This window comes from Propithecus coquereli, unplaced genomic scaffold (assembly GCF_000956105.1).
Source record: "Propithecus coquereli isolate 6110/MARCELLA unplaced genomic scaffold, Pcoq_1.0 Scaffold99, whole genome shotgun sequence".
Taxonomy (NCBI): Eukaryota; Metazoa; Chordata; class Mammalia; order Primates; family Indriidae; genus Propithecus; species Propithecus coquereli.
The window spans coordinates 9,977,337-9,996,626 of record NW_012156284.1 but is presented as its reverse complement, the minus strand read 5'-3'; the positions used below and the strand labels follow the sequence as shown (position 1 = coordinate 9,996,626).

Genomic DNA, 19,290 nt, shown 5'->3' with positions numbered 1-19,290 from the left:
TAAGAATAATATTATCAAAAAATTACAAGATAACAAACATTGATAAGCATGTGGGGAAAAAAGAAGGAACCCTTGTATAGTGGTGGGATAGTGTATTCCTTGATGGGAATGTAAATTGGTATAGCTATTATGGAAGACAGTATGGAAGTTACTCAAAAACTAGAAATAGAACTATCATATGCTCCAGTAATCCCATTTTTGGTTATACATCCAAAGGAAATGAAATCAGTTATGTCAAATAGACATCTGCACTGCCATATTCATTGCAGCATTGTTTACAATAGACAAGATATGGAAACAACCTAAGCGTCCATCAATGAATGAATGTATAAAGAAAATGTGACAATGGAATATTATTTAGCCATAAAAGAAGGAACTCCTATCATTTGCAACAACATGGATGAACGTGCAGAACATTATGCTAAGTGATATAAGCCAGACATAGAAAGACAAATACAACATGGTACCACTTAAATTAATAGAATCTAGAAAAGTCAAACTCATGGATACAGAGAGCAGCATGCTGGTTACCAGGAACTAGGGGTTGGGGTAATGGGAACATGTAAAAAAACTTACTATTTTATACCTTTGTATACTATTTAGACTTCTCAAAATGAATATCTGTTACCTTAACATATAAAAAGTATATTTTAGATGGAAAGACTGTTAAAAGAAAGTTTACCTTTCATCATTTTGCTTTTCTTTTTTCTTGTTCTGTATGATTGTACTGCTCAAACTACCCATATTGCTGAGAAATTCTTTTAGAACAGGAAAGTACTGGTTGTCCAACAGAAGAGATGGAAGAATTAATAAGGTCCATCCACTACAGCCTAATAGGCAAGGCTTTGAATCATACTTTTCTCACAGACCATCTTCTTTGATTTTCTCTATGAAGAGAATAATTTACTCATTGGGTTTCTACAAAACATATAGAGCAACTTGATTTCAGAGACACTCCAATAATACAGACCTAGGTGGCTCATGATCTCTTTCAGGTAATGAGATATAATGGAATGAGGCAATGCAGGGAGATTGCTCATTTACCTGACATCACTTGCATACCAGGGGGGCTCTGCCTCTCATTGTCCAGCTAGCTACACTATGCTAATTGTTGTTTTCTAGATACCCAGTGCTACTTCAAGTGCCTCTCACATAAGGCTCTGTGCCTTTGCTTATACTCTTTTTTTTTTTTAACTTGGGCATCTACACTGCCTTTCTGGCTATTGAATTCCTATTCACCTTTTAAGATTCTACTGAAAAATTAACTCTTCTGTTACATTTTTAAAATTTCCCTCATCAATATTTTTCCTCCATTCTGTTCTCCTGGCACCTTGATTATATTACAGCATTTATCATAATATAAGTTTGATACTTGCATGTCTATCTACCATTCTTAACTGAAAATTTGTAGAAAGCAGAACCTGTGAATCCAATTTTTAGCCCAGTTTAGCCACTTACTGTATGTGACTGCCAGGAATGTTGAAGCTTTCTTTACCCCAAACTTCTTGAGAGTATGTAACAGGACTTCTTATCTCCACAACACAAACACACACACACACAAACACACACACAGTAGGGCAGTTTTCGGTGTGTATCTAGCACACTATGTGTTGGTGAAATGTAATGGTGCTGTGTTTTGAAATGTTCTTCAAGATTCATGAAAGTCAAACATTGTTCGAGTCGTTTTGTTCCGCTGTTTTACATTAAAAGGAGAATTATAGTATAGCCAAACTTTGAGAACTAGCTCATTCTGGTTTTGAAATTTTTGAAGAAGAAAAGAACACTCAGACTGTAATCATCCAGTTTGTTCCAGGGTATTAGTGACAGAGAGGTTTACATATATGAAGAATGTAAAACTGAATAGTTACTTCCAATTGGAGTTCCACTTTATTAATCTCAGTAAGGAAAAATTTTCTCTATTTCTAAACCTCAGAATATCTCTTTTTCTACAAAATTGACTCAGTGTCAATCCATTTATCTTTGTGTGAATGCTTGATCCAGGCCTTGGTAACGTGCTGTGCAGCATTAACAGTTTACAAGGTAATAAATATCTACCCGGCCAACAAGCTGAGCAATTGACTCAAAGGAGCTGAGTAAAAACTCAATCATCACCCCATACATTTCTTTTACTCTAATTGCTAACTTTACACAGCACTGAAAACAAATTATTTAAGTGTGCACACAATTATTTATAGTGCAAAATGTGCAGATATGCTAACATGTTGTCGGCCAAACCTGGGCAATACTCCTTAGTGTGCAGAACTGTCCTAGCTGGTAGGACAGCTTCAGAAGCCAGGAAGCCCTGGATTTTGAACTTGGCTGTTCCAGTCCCCCTACTGAATAGACATAGGGTCATACTCCCAGAGGAACAGAATATCTTCAAGTCCTTTTGGAGGCACATCTATGTGTGTGCACAAGTGTGTGTGTGTGTGTGTGTGTGTGTGTGTGTGTGTGTGTGTGAAGTGTTTGTGTGAGAGGCAGGGTGTTTGAAACAAAAACTAACAAAAAATGAAAAATTGGATTGATAATTGGTTTACAATTCTAAACCTGGAAATCATCCATGTTGTGTGTTCTAGAAAGACTTCCTGCATGATGACAGAATTGTAGCTGTGACAAACCTTTCAAGAATACCCACATCTGGGTATGTCAAGAATACCCAGAAACTAGAACATCCCCCAAATGACGCCATATAGTTTTCTGCATTCTTTATTATGGTAAATGTGATGAGAAACACAGACTCTTGAACTCACATTATATTAGCAGAAGGGCTGATTGATTTGGCATAAATTATTGTTCCCTGTGCAACAAATTCAAACCAACCTCTAAACAGCAGCAAAATGTTTACAGATTAAAAAGGCCAAGGAAGCAATGATTCATGAAAGTAACTCCTAAAGGCCGTTTCTTCTAGGTTGCAATTTTCTTTTCTTCTCTCTCTCTCTCTCTCTCTCTCTCTCAGAGAGTCCAGATTTAGAGACATAGGCTTTTTAGTGTACTATGGCTTATAGCATTCTCAATCATTAAGGGAAAGGGCACACCCGAGGAGATAGAATAAGCCAGCATGGCAGCCAGGTGTTTTCATTTCAGGATAGCTGAATGCATCAAGTGAAGCCATGGAACCACATTTTTTGTGGCTAGAACTACAAAATGTATGAAAAGTTTCCATTTTAAATATAGTTAAGAACTTGGGGGTACCAGTGGCCTGCCCTAGCTGTAGTTTACCAATTGTTTTGTAATTGGAAATGCGCATCTATTATGCCACGGCCATATCCCTGTACAGATTTTGGTAGTGGCAAGTGACGTCCTGCTGCAATCAATACCTAAAATGTGGAAATGGATTTGACTAGAGGTTCAAAGAATTTTGAGAAACATAATAGAAAACGCATAGATTTTCTTGAAGAGACTGCTGGTTTAAATATGGATGTTCCTTAAAGAGTCTGCCAGTGAGGGCACATTTCCATTTTACCCACGAAGGACACACTTCAGCCAAATGAGGCTTCTAAGGCATATTTGCATGAAATTTGGTCAAAATGTTTATCATTTGTGATACCACCACCACTTATCCACAGAATGGTTATAATCAGCTAGTGTAGAAGAAGAAATGATCCTATTAGATATTCATTTTCCCTCATGTGTTCACTTGGACAATGGATGCTTGGAAAGTAGAAAATGTGTAGCTGAGGTCTTTGAAAAATTCTTCAGTGACATTAACTGGATTAGGCCGGGGACAATGTACTAGTGAGGGTGGTAAGGAGGAATGCCACAGATCACTTCTCTCTCATCCTTTTAGGATTTCATGGTAATGAGCATATTCTCATCAAGTACAAACTCTTGGGGGAGAAAAACTGGAGCTTGTTTTGCTTTCAAAGAATTGCAGGCAGCTTGAAGAAAGTGGTTGTTTTCTTTTTCATAATCTGCCCTACTGTGTGTAGTGTAAGTATTGGATCTACATTCACAAATAGTAGTGACAACATGAGATCATGTGCGATGCCATGGTACAGTGGTTTTCAAACTGTGGTAGGCATCAGATTCAGGAGATTCTCAGGCCCAGCCTAAAACGATGGAAGCATGCAAAACACCACAGGTGATTCAAGTACCCACAGAAGGCTTGAGGACCACCACTCTCCTGCAGTGTTAATAGGTGCTCAATGAAAATATGGCTTTGTGGCCATATAAGTGTATCTCAGCATTTCTCAAAGTTAAGAAGATTTCCTTTAATACAGGGCTTTTCAGAATTTAATGTGCTAATGCACACTAATCCTGAAGAAGGGAGTAGTGTATGCCAGTAGTTCTCAAAGTATAGCTCCCCAGGATCAGCCACCTCAGTATCACCTGGGAACTTGGAAATGCAAAGCTGTGGGCCCACCTAGACTTATTCAATCAGAAACTCTGGAGGTGGGATCCATCAGTCTGAGTCTTGTAAGCCTTACAGGTGATGCTGATATCTTCTAAAGTCTGAGAACCAATTGTGTTTGCAGTGTTTTCCAAAATTATTTGACTACACAATCTTTTCTTCTTTCCTCAAGGAGGTAGTAGCACTAATATCTTTTGCCATGAGGAATGCTATTGAAGTGTGTGTGTGTGTGTGTGTGTGTAAGTAACAAAGGTGTGTGAAAGTGCTAGTATCATCACTTGTATGGAGGTTTCTTTGAGGACTATTTGTTTACTAACTGATTTATTTAAACACTACCTTCTGTTAAAAACAACTTAAGGCAGTTCAAAATGAATGCTGGGAGTGAAGGACTCTTTCTGGGTATTTTGACCCCTTCCTATTTATGCCAGGCTTCTCTGAGACACCAAAGTGCTGAGTTGTTTATTACCAGAAGACTTACACAGTTTCTTTTCTTATTTTTTTTTTTTTACACAGTTTCTTAACAATGAAAAAGCTAGACCAGCAACCAAGGTAGTCAATAACCAAACCTTAAAATTCTTGTAGCAAGAGGGAAACAACGTATTACATTACTGATGGAAAATTAGTAAGACTTAAAACGGGGAGGTGGTTGAGTGAGAGTCCATTGGTGTTTAAAACATGGCGCAAAGGCTCCTGAGTCCAAAATAGGTAGGCGGCCTCACCTCATGCTGGTGTGGTTTTTAGAGCTCAGGCAGGATGAGGCAGGATAAGTAGGATTTAAGATGAAATCACAAGGTGACTAGACTCGACTGGGCTGGGATGGGTTAGGAGCTCATGCTGAATCTGGCCCAAACATCTTAGAAATGGGCAGCCTCCCCTCCTTCAAAAGCATGCTCCTTGGGCCCCAGTAATTTTATTTTGCAAATGCCCTGAAAATCACTAGTCAATTATGTTTTACCTGTTATACCACTCTTTCCTCCACACACAGATACTCCTGGACTTATGATGGGGTCACATCCCAATACTCATCATAAGTTGAAAATATCATAAGTTGGAAATTCATTTAATACACCTAACCTACCAAACATCATAACTTAGCCTACCTTAAATGTGCTGAGAAGACTTACATTAGCCTACAGTTGGACAAAATAATCTAATATAAAGCCCATTTTATAATAAAGTATTGAATATCTCATGTAATTTACTGAATATTGTACTGAAGGTGAAAAACAAAATGGTTGTATGGGTACTTGAAGTACTGTTTCTACTAAATGCATATTACTTTTGCAACATTGTAAAGCCAAAAAATCGTAAGTTCAACTATTGTAAGTCAGGGACTGCCAGGCAATGGCAGCTTTGGGGAGCTAGAGAAAAGTCATCAACATTTAAGAATGTTTATATTTTCCTTTAGCTCTCAGAGGTGGAAAAGACATGAGATATTTAGTACTGTGTATTCCCTCTACAGAGGAGAGAAATGAGCAACAGAGAGGAAAAATGACACTGTGAACGGCAGAGAGAATGCTAGAACTGTCATTTACACAATTTAATCACTGAATGGGAATGAGAATTCCTCTGTACCAATCTTAAGTCAAAGTACAGTAACTAGTATGATAAACACACCTTAAAGGGTGTTCACGTTAATCTGAATCTCTAGACTGTAGATTATCCGAGGAGGGTGACTTTATCTACATTATTCAATGTTTAATTCCAGTTTCTACTATAGTTAATGGCACATAATGGACGCTCAATAAATACATGTTGAAGGATTTTTCTTTCAATGAATATAAAGAGTTTATTTGGTGCGTATTTGGGTATACAACAACAAATATTAAACAACTTTTTTTTTTTACTTTTTGTGCACAGGACAGAAAACTGCCTGTACATGCTATGTTCACTTTTGGAACACAGATTTTAACAAATATTAAAGCACAAAATCTTACATATCATGCAACTCTATGCCAAGATTCCAACTTTCTTCCATGCAACAGATATGAAGATCTAAATGGAAACCTAGCTAAGTCTTAAACACTTTTCCAGTAGCAAGTATAATATATGTTGTTTAGGGAGAACCAGTCTTAACATTTCCTTGTACACAATATTCACGTGCCAAATACAATGACAGGAGGACTCATACATATACAGATAAGACACTTCTTATTTTAACAACACAAAAGACAATATCACAGTTCCACAGTTCCTGTCTTTACACAACAAGCCACAACAACATTTTAACATGATACACAAATGGAATTAAGAGAAATCTACACTTGAGGGTAATCATTTTTAAAGTTATCTTTACTGACTGGGGTTGACAATACAACTCAATTTCTATGCACAAAGTACAGCACAAGAACTTGACCAGAATACTACAAATCTAAAAAAAAAGAAATTGCTAAAATCACAAGAACACCATTACTTTGAGCCTGAGATGCCAATTCAGATTCAACCCTGAATTTGGTTGATTTGGGTAACACCGAGTCTATAGAACCATTGAATTTCAGATATCAATAAATTTGCACTATACCAAAGTAAAGGGTACATTTGAATCAAGCGTAGATAGAAAACATTAAGCCAAGAAAACAACACAGTTCACATAATTTTGTTTGCCCCTACAAAACATTTAAGCAGTTAATTTTGTTTTGTTTTGTTTTCTTTTGTTTTTTTTTTGTTTTGTTTTTTTGGAGAATAATTGTGGTCTTTTAAATTTTCTTGGTTGGAGAGTAAATTTTGATCAGCATTAGTGCTGTGAAATATTTTTGGTTTGTCATCTCCAAAGTACATGTGAGATCATGAGAAAATTTGGCAGTCCTTCTCCCAGATTTAGTTCACTGATAATGTTTGGCATTCTTTTGCACAAGCTCAATCTAAGTTATGGGGCTTTAGTATGGATGATAAGAAGGTCTAATGGCAGATAGAATAGTGAACTCTGCCTGTTTGTTTGGTAAATGTCACTGACGAATTTGAACTTTTGGGTGAAGGACTGCTAGAAGAATTCAACAGCACCTGGAGGTAAGGTTCTGTTACAGAGCCCTTGTTTTGCCCTCACTGGCTACGTTGATTCATTGTGGCTCATGGATTTGCCTCCGTTCAGCATGCCAGAGACGCTTCTGCTCTTGGTTGGGGTCCCACTTCCAGATCGGGAGAACTCCGTGAGATCGTGCAGTGACGGCTCCTTGTACATGGCCACTGAAAAGCACATAAAAATGGTGTAAAAGGCCTTCAAATGGGCACACCAATGTATTGTATTTTTGAAAATTGCTAAGAATAGGTTTTAAGTGTTCTCACCACAAAAATCATAAGTATATGAGGCAGCACATACGTTAATTGGCTTGATTTAGCCATTCCACAATGTGTGTGCACGCGCGTGTGTGTGTATTTCAAAATATCTTGTACATGATAGGTATATATATATAATTTTTGTCAATTAAAAAAAACTAAAACAGAATAAAAGAAATTAAAAAAAAACGGGCATACCCAATGGACATACCCAGTGGGTCCTCAACTTTTCTTCTGGTTACTACTAGGCTTCTGTGCTGTAGGCCAAACATGAAAAATGCTGTTTTCAAGGACTCGATTGAGAGTGGACTGGATTAGATTAAGCAAAATCTAGTCTTGTTACAGTAGTGTGTAAAGAATTTTAATGCCTAGCTTCTATCACTTATGGTTATATACCAGAGGATTAATGAAAAATGCATTTAATAAAGCTCTTAGAAGTTTAAATATGATCTACAGCAAATTGTGCAAGCCAAATATTAAAAATTTAAAACATTTTAAAACACCGATTTCTGTCATACTTTAAAATGAACCTCTCTAAGAGGTTAAGTATTAGCAAATTCTTGGTGTAATAAATGGTAAAAATTATTATTGTTGTGCTGTAAATAAAAGTACTAGTTTATACACATGCAGCACTTATAACATGTTAGATACTGTTCTTTGTATGCATTATCTCATTTAATCCATGTAAGAATCTTATGACATAAGTACTCATATCCATATTTTACAGATGACCTTGAGGCACACACAGGTACATAACCTGTTCAAGGTATCTGGTTAGTAAAAAGTGAAGCTGGGCCTCGGGTCCAGGTAGTCTGGCTCCAAAACGTGGTATGAAACACAGTGCTATGCTGATTTGAGCTAGGCAGTCTGCCTCTACTCTAAAACCCTATGCTAACCCCAGGCTGGTAACCTCTTTGAGGTCTTCCTCTGCTTTGCTGGCATTTTTCTGACTCTTCTCTACCATGTCTTACTACTTCTAATATCCCTATCTTCCATGACTTAGTCCTATCCCTTACACTTTTTAATTTGCCATTAGTCTGCTAACAATGACTAGAAAAAAAAACTATGACTGAAAATTGTTGAAATAATATTTTTGGGCCCTTGGAGAGGCCCCAAGGAGCTTTCTGCTAAGTGTTAAGTATACACATATTTTAACATCTATGTCTCTGCCCAGGGACCATTTTGGCGTAATTTGAAGTTCTTGGACATCCTGAGTTAGCAACTAAGCTACTTCCACCTAAGTAAGGTGTTACTATATGTAGATGCACTATGGAAAAATTAAAATCAGGAGAGTAGATGTTTTTGAATGTTATAAAATGTTTGTAAATTTCGGTATAGATTCCTTAATGTGGAAGAACTATGTTCTACTTTCAAAAGTGTGATAAAGGATTGATTTAAATTAGTGTTTTCAGTGCCATAATCCATAATTCCTAAAACATGAAATTTACCTTTCAGTGGTTTGGGCAGAAAATGGGCTGCAGGCTTGTTTTTCTTCACGTGGTTGCCTTTCATGATCTCTCCTTCTTTGTTCAGACCCAGATACCACCCTCGGCCTGATTGCTGCTGACGGTATATCATTGATGAATATGTCACGTAATAATTTTCAAACACTGATTCTTTGAATTTGCACTCAGGTGTGAAATGTTCCTGCAACAAAAGTAAATAAACAAAAGCTCAATGTTTATAGCATGAATTTCATATAAAATCATCCGTTATCTGGTATTACCTTTCAGAAGTTTAGGATACACTTTGTCAAAGCTTGTATGATGGGTGCTATATTTTAATAGTATAAACTGTTATCATTGGAAACCAACAGACTATGTATAACATTTCATATGATGCTTTAGAAAAAAATCACTAAGTGAAAGTGCTACTGATCAATAATTAGCTCTCTTTGTAATAGTTAATGGGAACATTAGACCCAGCCACATAAGTGTTACATATTGGACAAATGCAGGAGCCAAGGATTGAAAAGACAAGCATAAAGCTATCACACAGAGCTTTGTTCCCGTTGGGATTAAATATGAGAAAATAAACATTCAGTCCTTGTACTTAATTTTCATGGATTCTTGAGTTATTATACACTATGGTTGACAACAATGGTTGTCAATTGCCCTAGGCGGAAACCTGTGCTACAATGCCTGCTGCCTATATTTCTAAAAGGATGCCACAAAGAAAGGCTACCTTTTACTTTAAGGTAAACCAAATTGACATTTTTTAGATCATTGGACCTTGATTTAAAAAAGAAAAAAATTCCCCCTCACCCCATCCTTACCTTACAGTAACATTTACAAGCAAATCTATATAGAAGCAAGAAATTTACAGTAATTCTACAAGCATACATGAGAAAGCAGCCACCCAGGGGACTTTGAACCCTGAAATGTGGTTTTCTGCCATGTACTTGGCCGTGTATTTTTTTGAACTGGGCCATTCAAATGAAGGGTTCCTGACCCAACAGACCATTTCCGGGGGAAAACAACACCGCCTTTTAAATTTGTGTGTTTGTGTGTGTTTATGCAATAAACAGCCATGAAAAATGACCATTTCTGAGCCAAATGAAGTGAACAGTAGATTTTAATTTATAAGTAATCCATAGAGTAGCAAAAGTAGCAAAAAGAAGATAATGTGGAAAATGCTAAGTGTAGGGACCGTCCCTGGGCAAAATTGGCTTAAGCCCAGAGTCAGCGAAACTGGGTGTGCTCTCCTTGGCGCCAGAGGTCAATAGGCCCGGGCACGGCCTGTTGACCAAACAGAACTATTCCTCATGACAGATAGCTTTATGACAGATAACCAAGCGCCTGGGGTCTTGCAAACAAGCCAAGGTGTCTCATTGTCCTGCATACGGTAATGAGATAAAGAAGTTAAGATGCAAACGTCTGCTTCCCTTAAGCAATCGTCTGGAAGGAATGACAATGTGTTTTCCTCAAGGCGCTCAAGGTAGTCACGTACCAGGAAGTAGCTGCCGGACATAGAAAAAGTATATAAATAAAACGACTGGTAGAATTGACTACTGCAGTCTTGTATGTCCTTGTGTGTGTCTGTGTGTTTCTTTCTGTGTTCATCCCCCGTTCTGCAATCCGGGCCGCAACACTAAGTGAGCTACATGTGATAGAGTCATCAATGAAGCTATCAGATTTTTGCTAATTTGCTGAGATATTATCAGGAATAACTTTTAATAATATCACCAAAAAAAAAAAAAAAAACTTGTGAAAATACTGCAAGCTTTCTGGGACACCAGTCTTTTTTAAACAATGTCTTTATGGTCTTACCTTCCTTCATTTTTGTATTTGATATCATTCTAAGCAATGCACATCACCTGAGCAACAACATCTGAAGGACTCTCAGAGTCATTTCAGAAAACAGGCACACATTCCTCAAGAGAGGCAGCTTTTCTCTTAAAGTTAAGCACTCAAGTAATTTTCTTTCCTTTTTTTCTGGGAGTCCACAAATCCTATTTCAACCAGTAATCTGCCTGATTTCCCCCAACTGGCCTCCAGAGTGCCCAAATTGGTGCATCTTTTGGGGTTATTTCAGCCTAGGGGCACACTTGAAAGATCCTCATAGGACTCACACAGATTCAACCTACTCAACGAGAAATGTACTTCTAAGGCAACTGTCACATGTTAGGAACCAAAGTGTTCTATTTATGGACTGTGAAAACTCCTCTTTGTAGGATTTCTCAACATAGGGAAAGCCAAGAAAGTACAAAGAAATTTGACTAAAAACCTCCACATTTCCTCTAGTGATGAGGGCAACTGCATAGAATATTTCTGAAATTCTTTGGAAATTAAATCACCATTTGGACATTTACTATAGTAAATAGCAATATGTTGTATTTTTCAAAATAGCTAGAAGAGAGGACTTGAAATGTACCCAACAAATATAAATGACTAATACTCAAGTGATGGAGACCCCAAATACCCTGATTGACCATTATAAGTCTATGTATGTAACAAAATTTCACATGCACCCTATAAATATGTACCAATGTATAAAAATAATAATAAAAGTAAAAGAGGTATTGTATGAGAACAGAGAAAGCCAGACTTAATTCTGACTTTTAGCTGAGACTTGCAATATAGAAAAAAGTGAAGAATAATATTTGAAGCACAGAGTTACACTTCCTCTAACCTCCACTTCTCCTGTGTTCCTTGTCTCAGTAATTGGAGTCCATCATCCTGGCAGTTGCTCACACTTAAAACTTCATAAGACCTTTAAGTTCATTCATCCACATGTTCTCTAGTCCATGATCCATGACCTTCACCTTCCATTCCCATTGTTACTGCTCTAGTTGTGACCTTATTACCTCTTCGCTGGACTGCTGTAATAACCTAACTGGTCTCTTCTCTTCTGTTGGTAGGTTTGCCTTCCTAAAGCCGAGTTCCCTTTCTTGGAAACTTTTGATGATTTTACCTTAAAACAACAAACAACTTGATGTGGCAGTTAAAAATTCTCCACAATTCAGTTACTACCATTCCTTCCAGTGTTATCTTCTACCACAGAATCGTGTGTGCCTTTCTGCCTTCACAGATGCAACTCATTTCCTGTGTTTAGAATGTCATTCCTCTATTTCTCTACCTACTGGCTTTCTTCTCGTCCCTCAAGACTTAGCTCAAATATAACTGTTTTTGGAATCATGTATAATCTCTCCCAATCAGAACTGATTATGCTCATATCTGTGCTCCCATAAACTCTATCTACATCTCTAGCATGGCCCTGTGTGTGATGCATACAAGTGCATGATTAGCTCCAGATGGCAAGGAACTTGTCTTATTTATTTCCCAATGTACCTCCCCGCCCTCAAAAATGACTGGTCATATTGCCTAGCACGTGGTGGACCATGCAATTATTGTTTATAGAATTTGAATTTCTGAGATTCAGATTTAAATATTTTGAATTCCATGACACAGAAGTATCAACTAGTAAAAAGTCTACAGGGAATTTCCTTAATACCACACCAAAAAATCAGCTGTATGTAAAAGGAGGCTGTCATTGTATGGACAGATCCTGCAAATGTGCTTTTAATATCTGCTAAGAATAACATGGCACCTACAACATTAGGAGGTAAAACTTGGCAATTGTTACAACTATGGGAAAATAGCAAGGAAGGACTCAATGAACTGAATGCTCTGTCACATCCTGGCAATTTCTTAGTCATCACCACTAAATTTGGACTCAAAAGCTCAGTAGAGAGGGAGAAAAATGAGGCCAAAAAAAGAATGTTGAAGCAACCAAAGGAGTTTTCTGTTCTCTGAGTGTGACACTGTCATTTTATCCAGTATTGGAATGAGTAGGCAGAAGAGGCCTGATTTTTATCAAATGTGGGAAAATATGAGCATTCTACCCAACAGGAAGGTCCACCAAAAGGGGCAAAAGTCCAGTTGCATCTCCCTACCTCTCAGCAGTGATTCATATAAATAGTAGAAATTCGATTTGACCCAATGCAGGAGAGCCCTATTCAGAGGAGATCAGGTAGACATATGCCAAGGAACCAACCTACTTTGATTGATCTGGAGATGCTCATTAATGCTCTGGAAGAAGGTACCATAGTGGTCTTGACAAATAGGAGGCACTAAATGAAGGCATCAATCACTGTCGTCTGGACTGAATAGACAGTAGAGAAATATTTGCTCTTACAATGAATGAATGAATGTAAAAGATGTCATGCATTCCCTGCATAGTCACTAAGAAATTACCTGGCCTGAGTACAAAAGAAAAGGTGTTTTATATCATATAAACTTTTTAAACTATTACGCATTGATTTCACTTAAAAGTTGTTTACTTCTCTTGCACATCTATATTTTTTCAGAGAAATAACATCTTTTTAGTTCATGAAATAATCAATCTCTCCCTATTATCCTTCCTTTGTATACTCATCTTCATTCCCCTTAAAGTTCAATGTTTCTTTTTTATCAGTGAATATTGAACCTTTTATCTAAAGAATCCATACCATTTAGTTATAATGATCATATTTTGGGTAAGGAATGGGGAATCTACATTTAGAGAACACACGGATCCAGGAGCAAAACCTAACACCTCTTTTTACTAATTTACTCACAATTAAGGAGGAAATAATTCTTTGGAGGCTGAAATATCACTGACAAGAAGAAAACATTCAGAACCCTAAACATCACCTCAATAGAACTATATTGGGGAATTCTTACAGTCACAGATGTTAATGGTCAGCTGCCCTCATCAGGGCATATTAGATCTCCACACAGACTTTGAAGGCAAGCAAAGAAGGCATTCGCACAACAAGTAATGCTGAATATATGCAAATAACCCCAAGATCCAATGGTGTGCCAGAAAACATCTTTGCCCCATAACAAAGGGCTTGGGACCACTGTAAATTGCTATTCTCTGTTATAGTCACAAGAAGCAATAGTGCTCTGGGTTGCCTGTGGCTCCAAGGGCAGTGTGGACATAGTGCAGTACTTCTGGCCTCCTGTAGCTGGAGCCACCGCGGAAGTGTGAGCTGTCATGATGGCTTCCCTAAAAAGTAATGGCCATGTCAGTCAACAGAAGATGTGTAGCTACATCCTCAGTAGCCATAACGAAAAAGATGAGAGCTAAAATGTAATATATCTGTGTATCATTTATGTCAGTGACATAAATGCATATTGACATAAACGATATCTGTATATTGTTTAAGTAAATGTCTTAAATGCATCTCCAATACCAAAATATACACACCAAGACTAAATGCCTTCCTGATTAATACAAGCAATTTGGCAAATGTAGGCCTTTATAATGGGTTTTTCATACCTTATTTTTTTCCTGCTCTTACATTTCAGCTATGATACCATTGATAGGGTGACAGTGTTTCATTTGAATCTGTATCTCAGTAGGATAAGAAGCTTTGAAGATTGTCATATAGACTGTAAATGTTTCCTTTTAACACATTTCTCTGAAAAGAAATATTTTTCAAATGGGCTGCACTGATTCCCTTGGATCAAGAGGGAGCAACAGAATCTAATGAAGTTGTTCATACATAAAATGGTACCATTAAGTCCCAAGACTGTCGAACAAAGTCTGTGATAATGGTATTGTATTTTAAGTATAACCTTTCACATATGTGTATGTCATGCCAAGTGTACACATCCTAGTATAAAGTTTCTCAATATATTTTATTTAATCCACATGTAACATTTTTTAAAGCAGCCACCATAGAACACATAGTTTATAGATATATGAGTAGGCATTTAAAGAAACATTTGATAATGAACCTAGAAACACATGGTTTCCTCTTTTCAGAAGGTTCTGTAAACATATTTTAACTAATCTACCTCTCCCTTCTATGCCTCCACTTCTCTCTTTTCCCCCCTTCTCTTCCAGCCACATTTTCAGTAGCCTAATCATCCAATTAATTTAAAAATTACTGCCAATAGCAAGGGTCACTCTTCTAATTCTGAGCCATGTTCTGATGATAATTAATTTTCTATATTTAAAGTTAGCAGGTTATTTAAGCAGGTCTGACTTGTGTGCATCAATTATTCCCCAACCTAATGAAAATGATACACAGATTAAAATTAGATTTTCAACTCTGTTAAAAAAATTTAATAAATGGAATCTTAAAACATAAATCATACCCATGGGGGTGACAGTGCAACTACTTATATTCTCTATACAGTCTTCCCCTCCATTGGTGATTTCAAAATCCAGGACTAATTGCTATATTCAGAGCTTTGATGTTCTCTCCCAGGGTATATCTGATGTGAATGAACTTCATTATTACTGAGATCAAAGCATAAGAAGGGAGAGGTTGTGGAAGAGGGAATCAATACTCACCCAGTGCACTGTAGCTAAGCAAAATTATTAATTCATGATAGAGTATGGTTTGTTCATTCAAATATCCACTGGACTATGAGATACTTGAGGGCAGCTCCTACCATAACGTCTGGCTTATAGTAAATTATCAATAGCTATCTGATGAAATAAATAAATGAAAAAAGAAATATCATATGAAGAGACCTTGGAAGCTCCCCTGTACAAATCCAAAAAAAGGTTAAATGTGGCACTACATTTTCTAAATGAATAGAGGGCTGTTCTAAAATAGAGACAGGTCATAATTTGCCTGTGAGAGCAGAAGGAGTAGGTGATAAAAGGAGGAAAGTGGCCTACAGAAAAATTCAATTTAAAAAACTGGAAAGGAAGAAAAGGAGGGATAGGAGGGAGGGAGAGGAGGTGAAGGAAGTGAGGGAGGAAGAGGGAGAAGGAGGAAGAGAAGAGAGAATAACAAAAACAATGCTTAAGTTACAAGAATAAAGAGATCCCTGGTAACCAATACACAGGCATGAAACTCATACACTTGGTCTTTGGGTCTGCAAATAGTTAAACATTTTAATTAAATTCTATTAGCCTGACTTTTGTAAAATGGTGAAAAAAAATCTAACAGTTCTGCTGACCATATTGGCTTGTTGTATCATACAACATGAGATGATGTATGTGAAAGAAGCTCTGAACCGTAAAGCTCCATAAACATGAAATGTGGGATTATTTCTGATAATACAGGCCCAGAAAACCAGGGCCAAAGAAATAAATTCGCTTTACATTTCAAGGTTCTTTTTCACTATGGAATGAATTTACAAAGAAAGGGCCTGCCTATATGTGTTTTATTAACATGGAAGAATATAAATTCTGCCAAAAATTAGGATTGCACATGAATTACACTTTGTGTTTAGTGCTCTCCTCCAAGCTTAGCTCCCAGAAAACTGTTTTGCCTACTTTCATTTTTCATTTTTGTCTGCAGTAGGCTGAAATGACTGCAGTACTTCAAGCCATAGCACTAAAGAAATGAGGTCCTTAAAAAGGGCTTCATGAAATACCATGCCATAAAATGACTTAAAAGTATACATGCTAATTAGTAACCATTTGTAAAGAAATGCAAATTATAATTAAGAATATGCACATGGGACTATTTTTCCTTATATGGTTATAATGAAATTTCTTGATTGCATTTCTATTTTCCAAGATATTTCATAGACATCTTATTTTACCTTATGTTGACACCACAAAATGTGCCAGCGCAGTATTGCTTTTTCCCCTTAGTTCTTCACAAACAAAAATGAGAAAAATATTAAGGGACCTGTCAACCAATGGCCTGTTGAAAACAGAATTAGGACTCAGATATGACCATATTTTAGCTTTGGAGTTTATTTAGTCCCCTGTGCTGGCTTGTTCTGGATTTTCATATATTTCTGTAAAGCGGTGTCATGCAATGGATTATCTAGGCTGTCAAATTTTACAAAGTGATTTGTTTTATAAAACACACTGAAATAAGCTAGAAATAAAAAAGAATAAGACCAAACAAAAACAATGCATCTGTTACAGAAGCTAAGAGGGGTTATTTTTGTCATGATATACAAAATTACATGATCCAAAGGCCTCACTCTACTTCAAGCCTGGTCAGCAAATACATTTTGAAATGGAAGTAACTTGTTGAGATCCATGACAAAGAAGAGGGAAGATCATATGTCCTCGAGACTGCGTGAATGGCCCAAGACAGTGTTAGTCTGACCCTAACCTTCCAGAGGAGTACAGATTGTTTAGGGAATCCAATTAGGTAGCAGAGGATATACTCCATTTTACATAAAATATGTTCCAGAGAGACTGTGTGAACATCAAGTTATATTTTAAATCTTACTAAGAGATCTCACTGTTTAACAGAAATCTGCAGGAAAAATATTTTTTTCAGGTGAAGTATACTTCTCTGGGGTGAATAATACCCTAAACATTTTTTTGTCTATTATGTGTATTAACTCCATATATTGGCTTTTTTTAATGACAGAGCTCGTCTATGTGTTTTGAAAGGTGAATCAATAATCAGATATAATTTCTAAAAAATAAACCTTCCTGTCTTTTAGCCGGTCACTGGAATTAATTTGTGCCCATTGGATATATATTCTCCGTTACTATGGAACTTTCTAATTTGTGGCAGTGCTCTTCTCCGTAACAACTTCTGATTGGGATCTAAGTTCTTGTGCAAGAAAATGAGTTCTGAAGTACTTGTCATTAGAAGGAGAACAAGCTTAGTAGGTTGAATTTTTTTAAATAGCTGTTGCAAGCACTTGAATAAAAATTCAAAGCCTAGGAACTCTGAAAAATTTTCCCAGAGATCCAATCAACCATTGTGCAAAGGAGAAAGGTCCTTTCCTCCTAGATAATTGAAAGGCTCTGGCAAGGCCTATTAAAAATAAAATCATACCAAGGTGGGTACATAGGATGTTCTAGTACTTCAGGAAAGTTTGAGAATCATAATTTGTGTTGGATTGCAGTTGTATTACATTTGGTAGGGTCTGTCTCTGAGGAAAACTGTCAGTTACAATAACCAGGAGTCTGCTTCTTCAAAGACTTTGAAAGGAGACTTCTTATCTTTTGTCTTGCACAGGTAGGAAAGCAATGCTAGACAATGGTGACTGCTCCAATGGAAGTCATAATGCATGCTTTTCACTGCAAAACATAAAACCTGGTATCACAGGGCAAGGTGCAAAGTCCTCATCTATAAACCAAGGATGAGAATGACGTTACAGAGGGTGTCACAGAGGACTGTTGTGTCACATTACATCTGCAAATTACCTTTCAGGACAGGAAGTGGTAAAGAGAAGAATCTTTCTATGAAGAGAGTACATTTCTACTCCCATCTGCCCCTTGAAAAGAGTTAAATGAGAGGATGCTAGCAGCAGTCACTTGCCACAGCTCTGAATGGAGGAAGTCATTTATTACTTTAAGACCTAAATAGAACAATTTATTCTAACCTACTACTTACTGGGAGCCTACTGTGTTCCAGGCACTGTGGCAGTCCCCTTTGCAAATATAATGATCTGCTTTAATCTTGACAGCACCTGTCTGTAATAACTGGCCTTAGAGGGGAGTTCCCCCCACCTCACAGGTGAGAAAACCACAGGAAAGGTGCCCTTAATGAGTCATTTCTTCGTAAACTCAATGGCAAGTGCACCTTTTCACCCACACAGCAGTCTCTGTGTAAATAATAGCTGTAATGCCAGCTCCCTTCTAAACATGAAGTTCCAACATCTGCTGAAGGTTCAGCCCTCCCTCCTATTTGTGTACCTTGCCTCTTAGAAGAGTTCTGTTCAAATCTGCCTCTTCCATTTCCCAGTTTTCTGATTTTAGGCAATTTTCATGTGCTCTGATCCTGCATCTTAAATGTGAACAGCACTATGTGCCTCGTAGGGAGAACTGCAGAAGGCATGGAAAGCAGTTAGCATACGTGTCAATGCTGAACGACTACCAGATTCCTTCCCCTGCCTTAACTTTCAGTTTGTGTGATATATAAGAAAATGTAGTATCCTCCCTACCCCACCCTCAATTTGCAACTGGTATGAAAACTAGTGATTGTCAATGAAAACAAATGGAGAAGAGAAGCACGTTTCCATATTTGTGAGGGGCCAATGTTACACATTAATTGTATGTGTGAGAATTGCTTTCAGTAGTGATTCCTTTTCAAGGATAACAATACATAAGCTTTTGATTTAGGGCTTAAAATATCTTAAGATTCTAAATCTAGAATTACTAGAATGTGTATCAGTGAGCTCACATGATATTAAAGGGATTTGTGAAATAATCCAGTATTAATGGGCCAGATCACATTTACACGTCTCATTTTAATTACTATGCCACAAAAAGTACAACATTATTATCTCACTTCT

The 19,290-nt window shown here is 37.1% G+C and overlaps 1 protein-coding gene across 5 annotated transcripts in view; it reads right to left on the bottom strand.

The window, feature by feature from the left end:
* Positions 1 to 6,114: 6,114 nt before the first annotated feature.
* Positions 6,115 to 19,290, bottom strand: part of FGF13 (fibroblast growth factor 13) — a 542,638-nt gene continuing 529,462 nt past the window's right edge. For all 5 annotated transcript variants that reach the window (XM_012665256.1, XM_012665259.1, XM_012665257.1 and 2 more), the window contains 2 exons: positions 9,073 to 9,271; positions 6,115 to 7,534 (listed from right to left, as the gene is read on the bottom strand). In XM_012665256.1, coding sequence (XP_012520710.1) covers positions 7,398 to 7,534; positions 9,073 to 9,271 — 336 coding nt within the window. In that variant the 3' untranslated portion in view covers positions 6,115 to 7,397. The remainder of the gene's footprint in view (positions 7,535 to 9,072; positions 9,272 to 19,290) is intronic.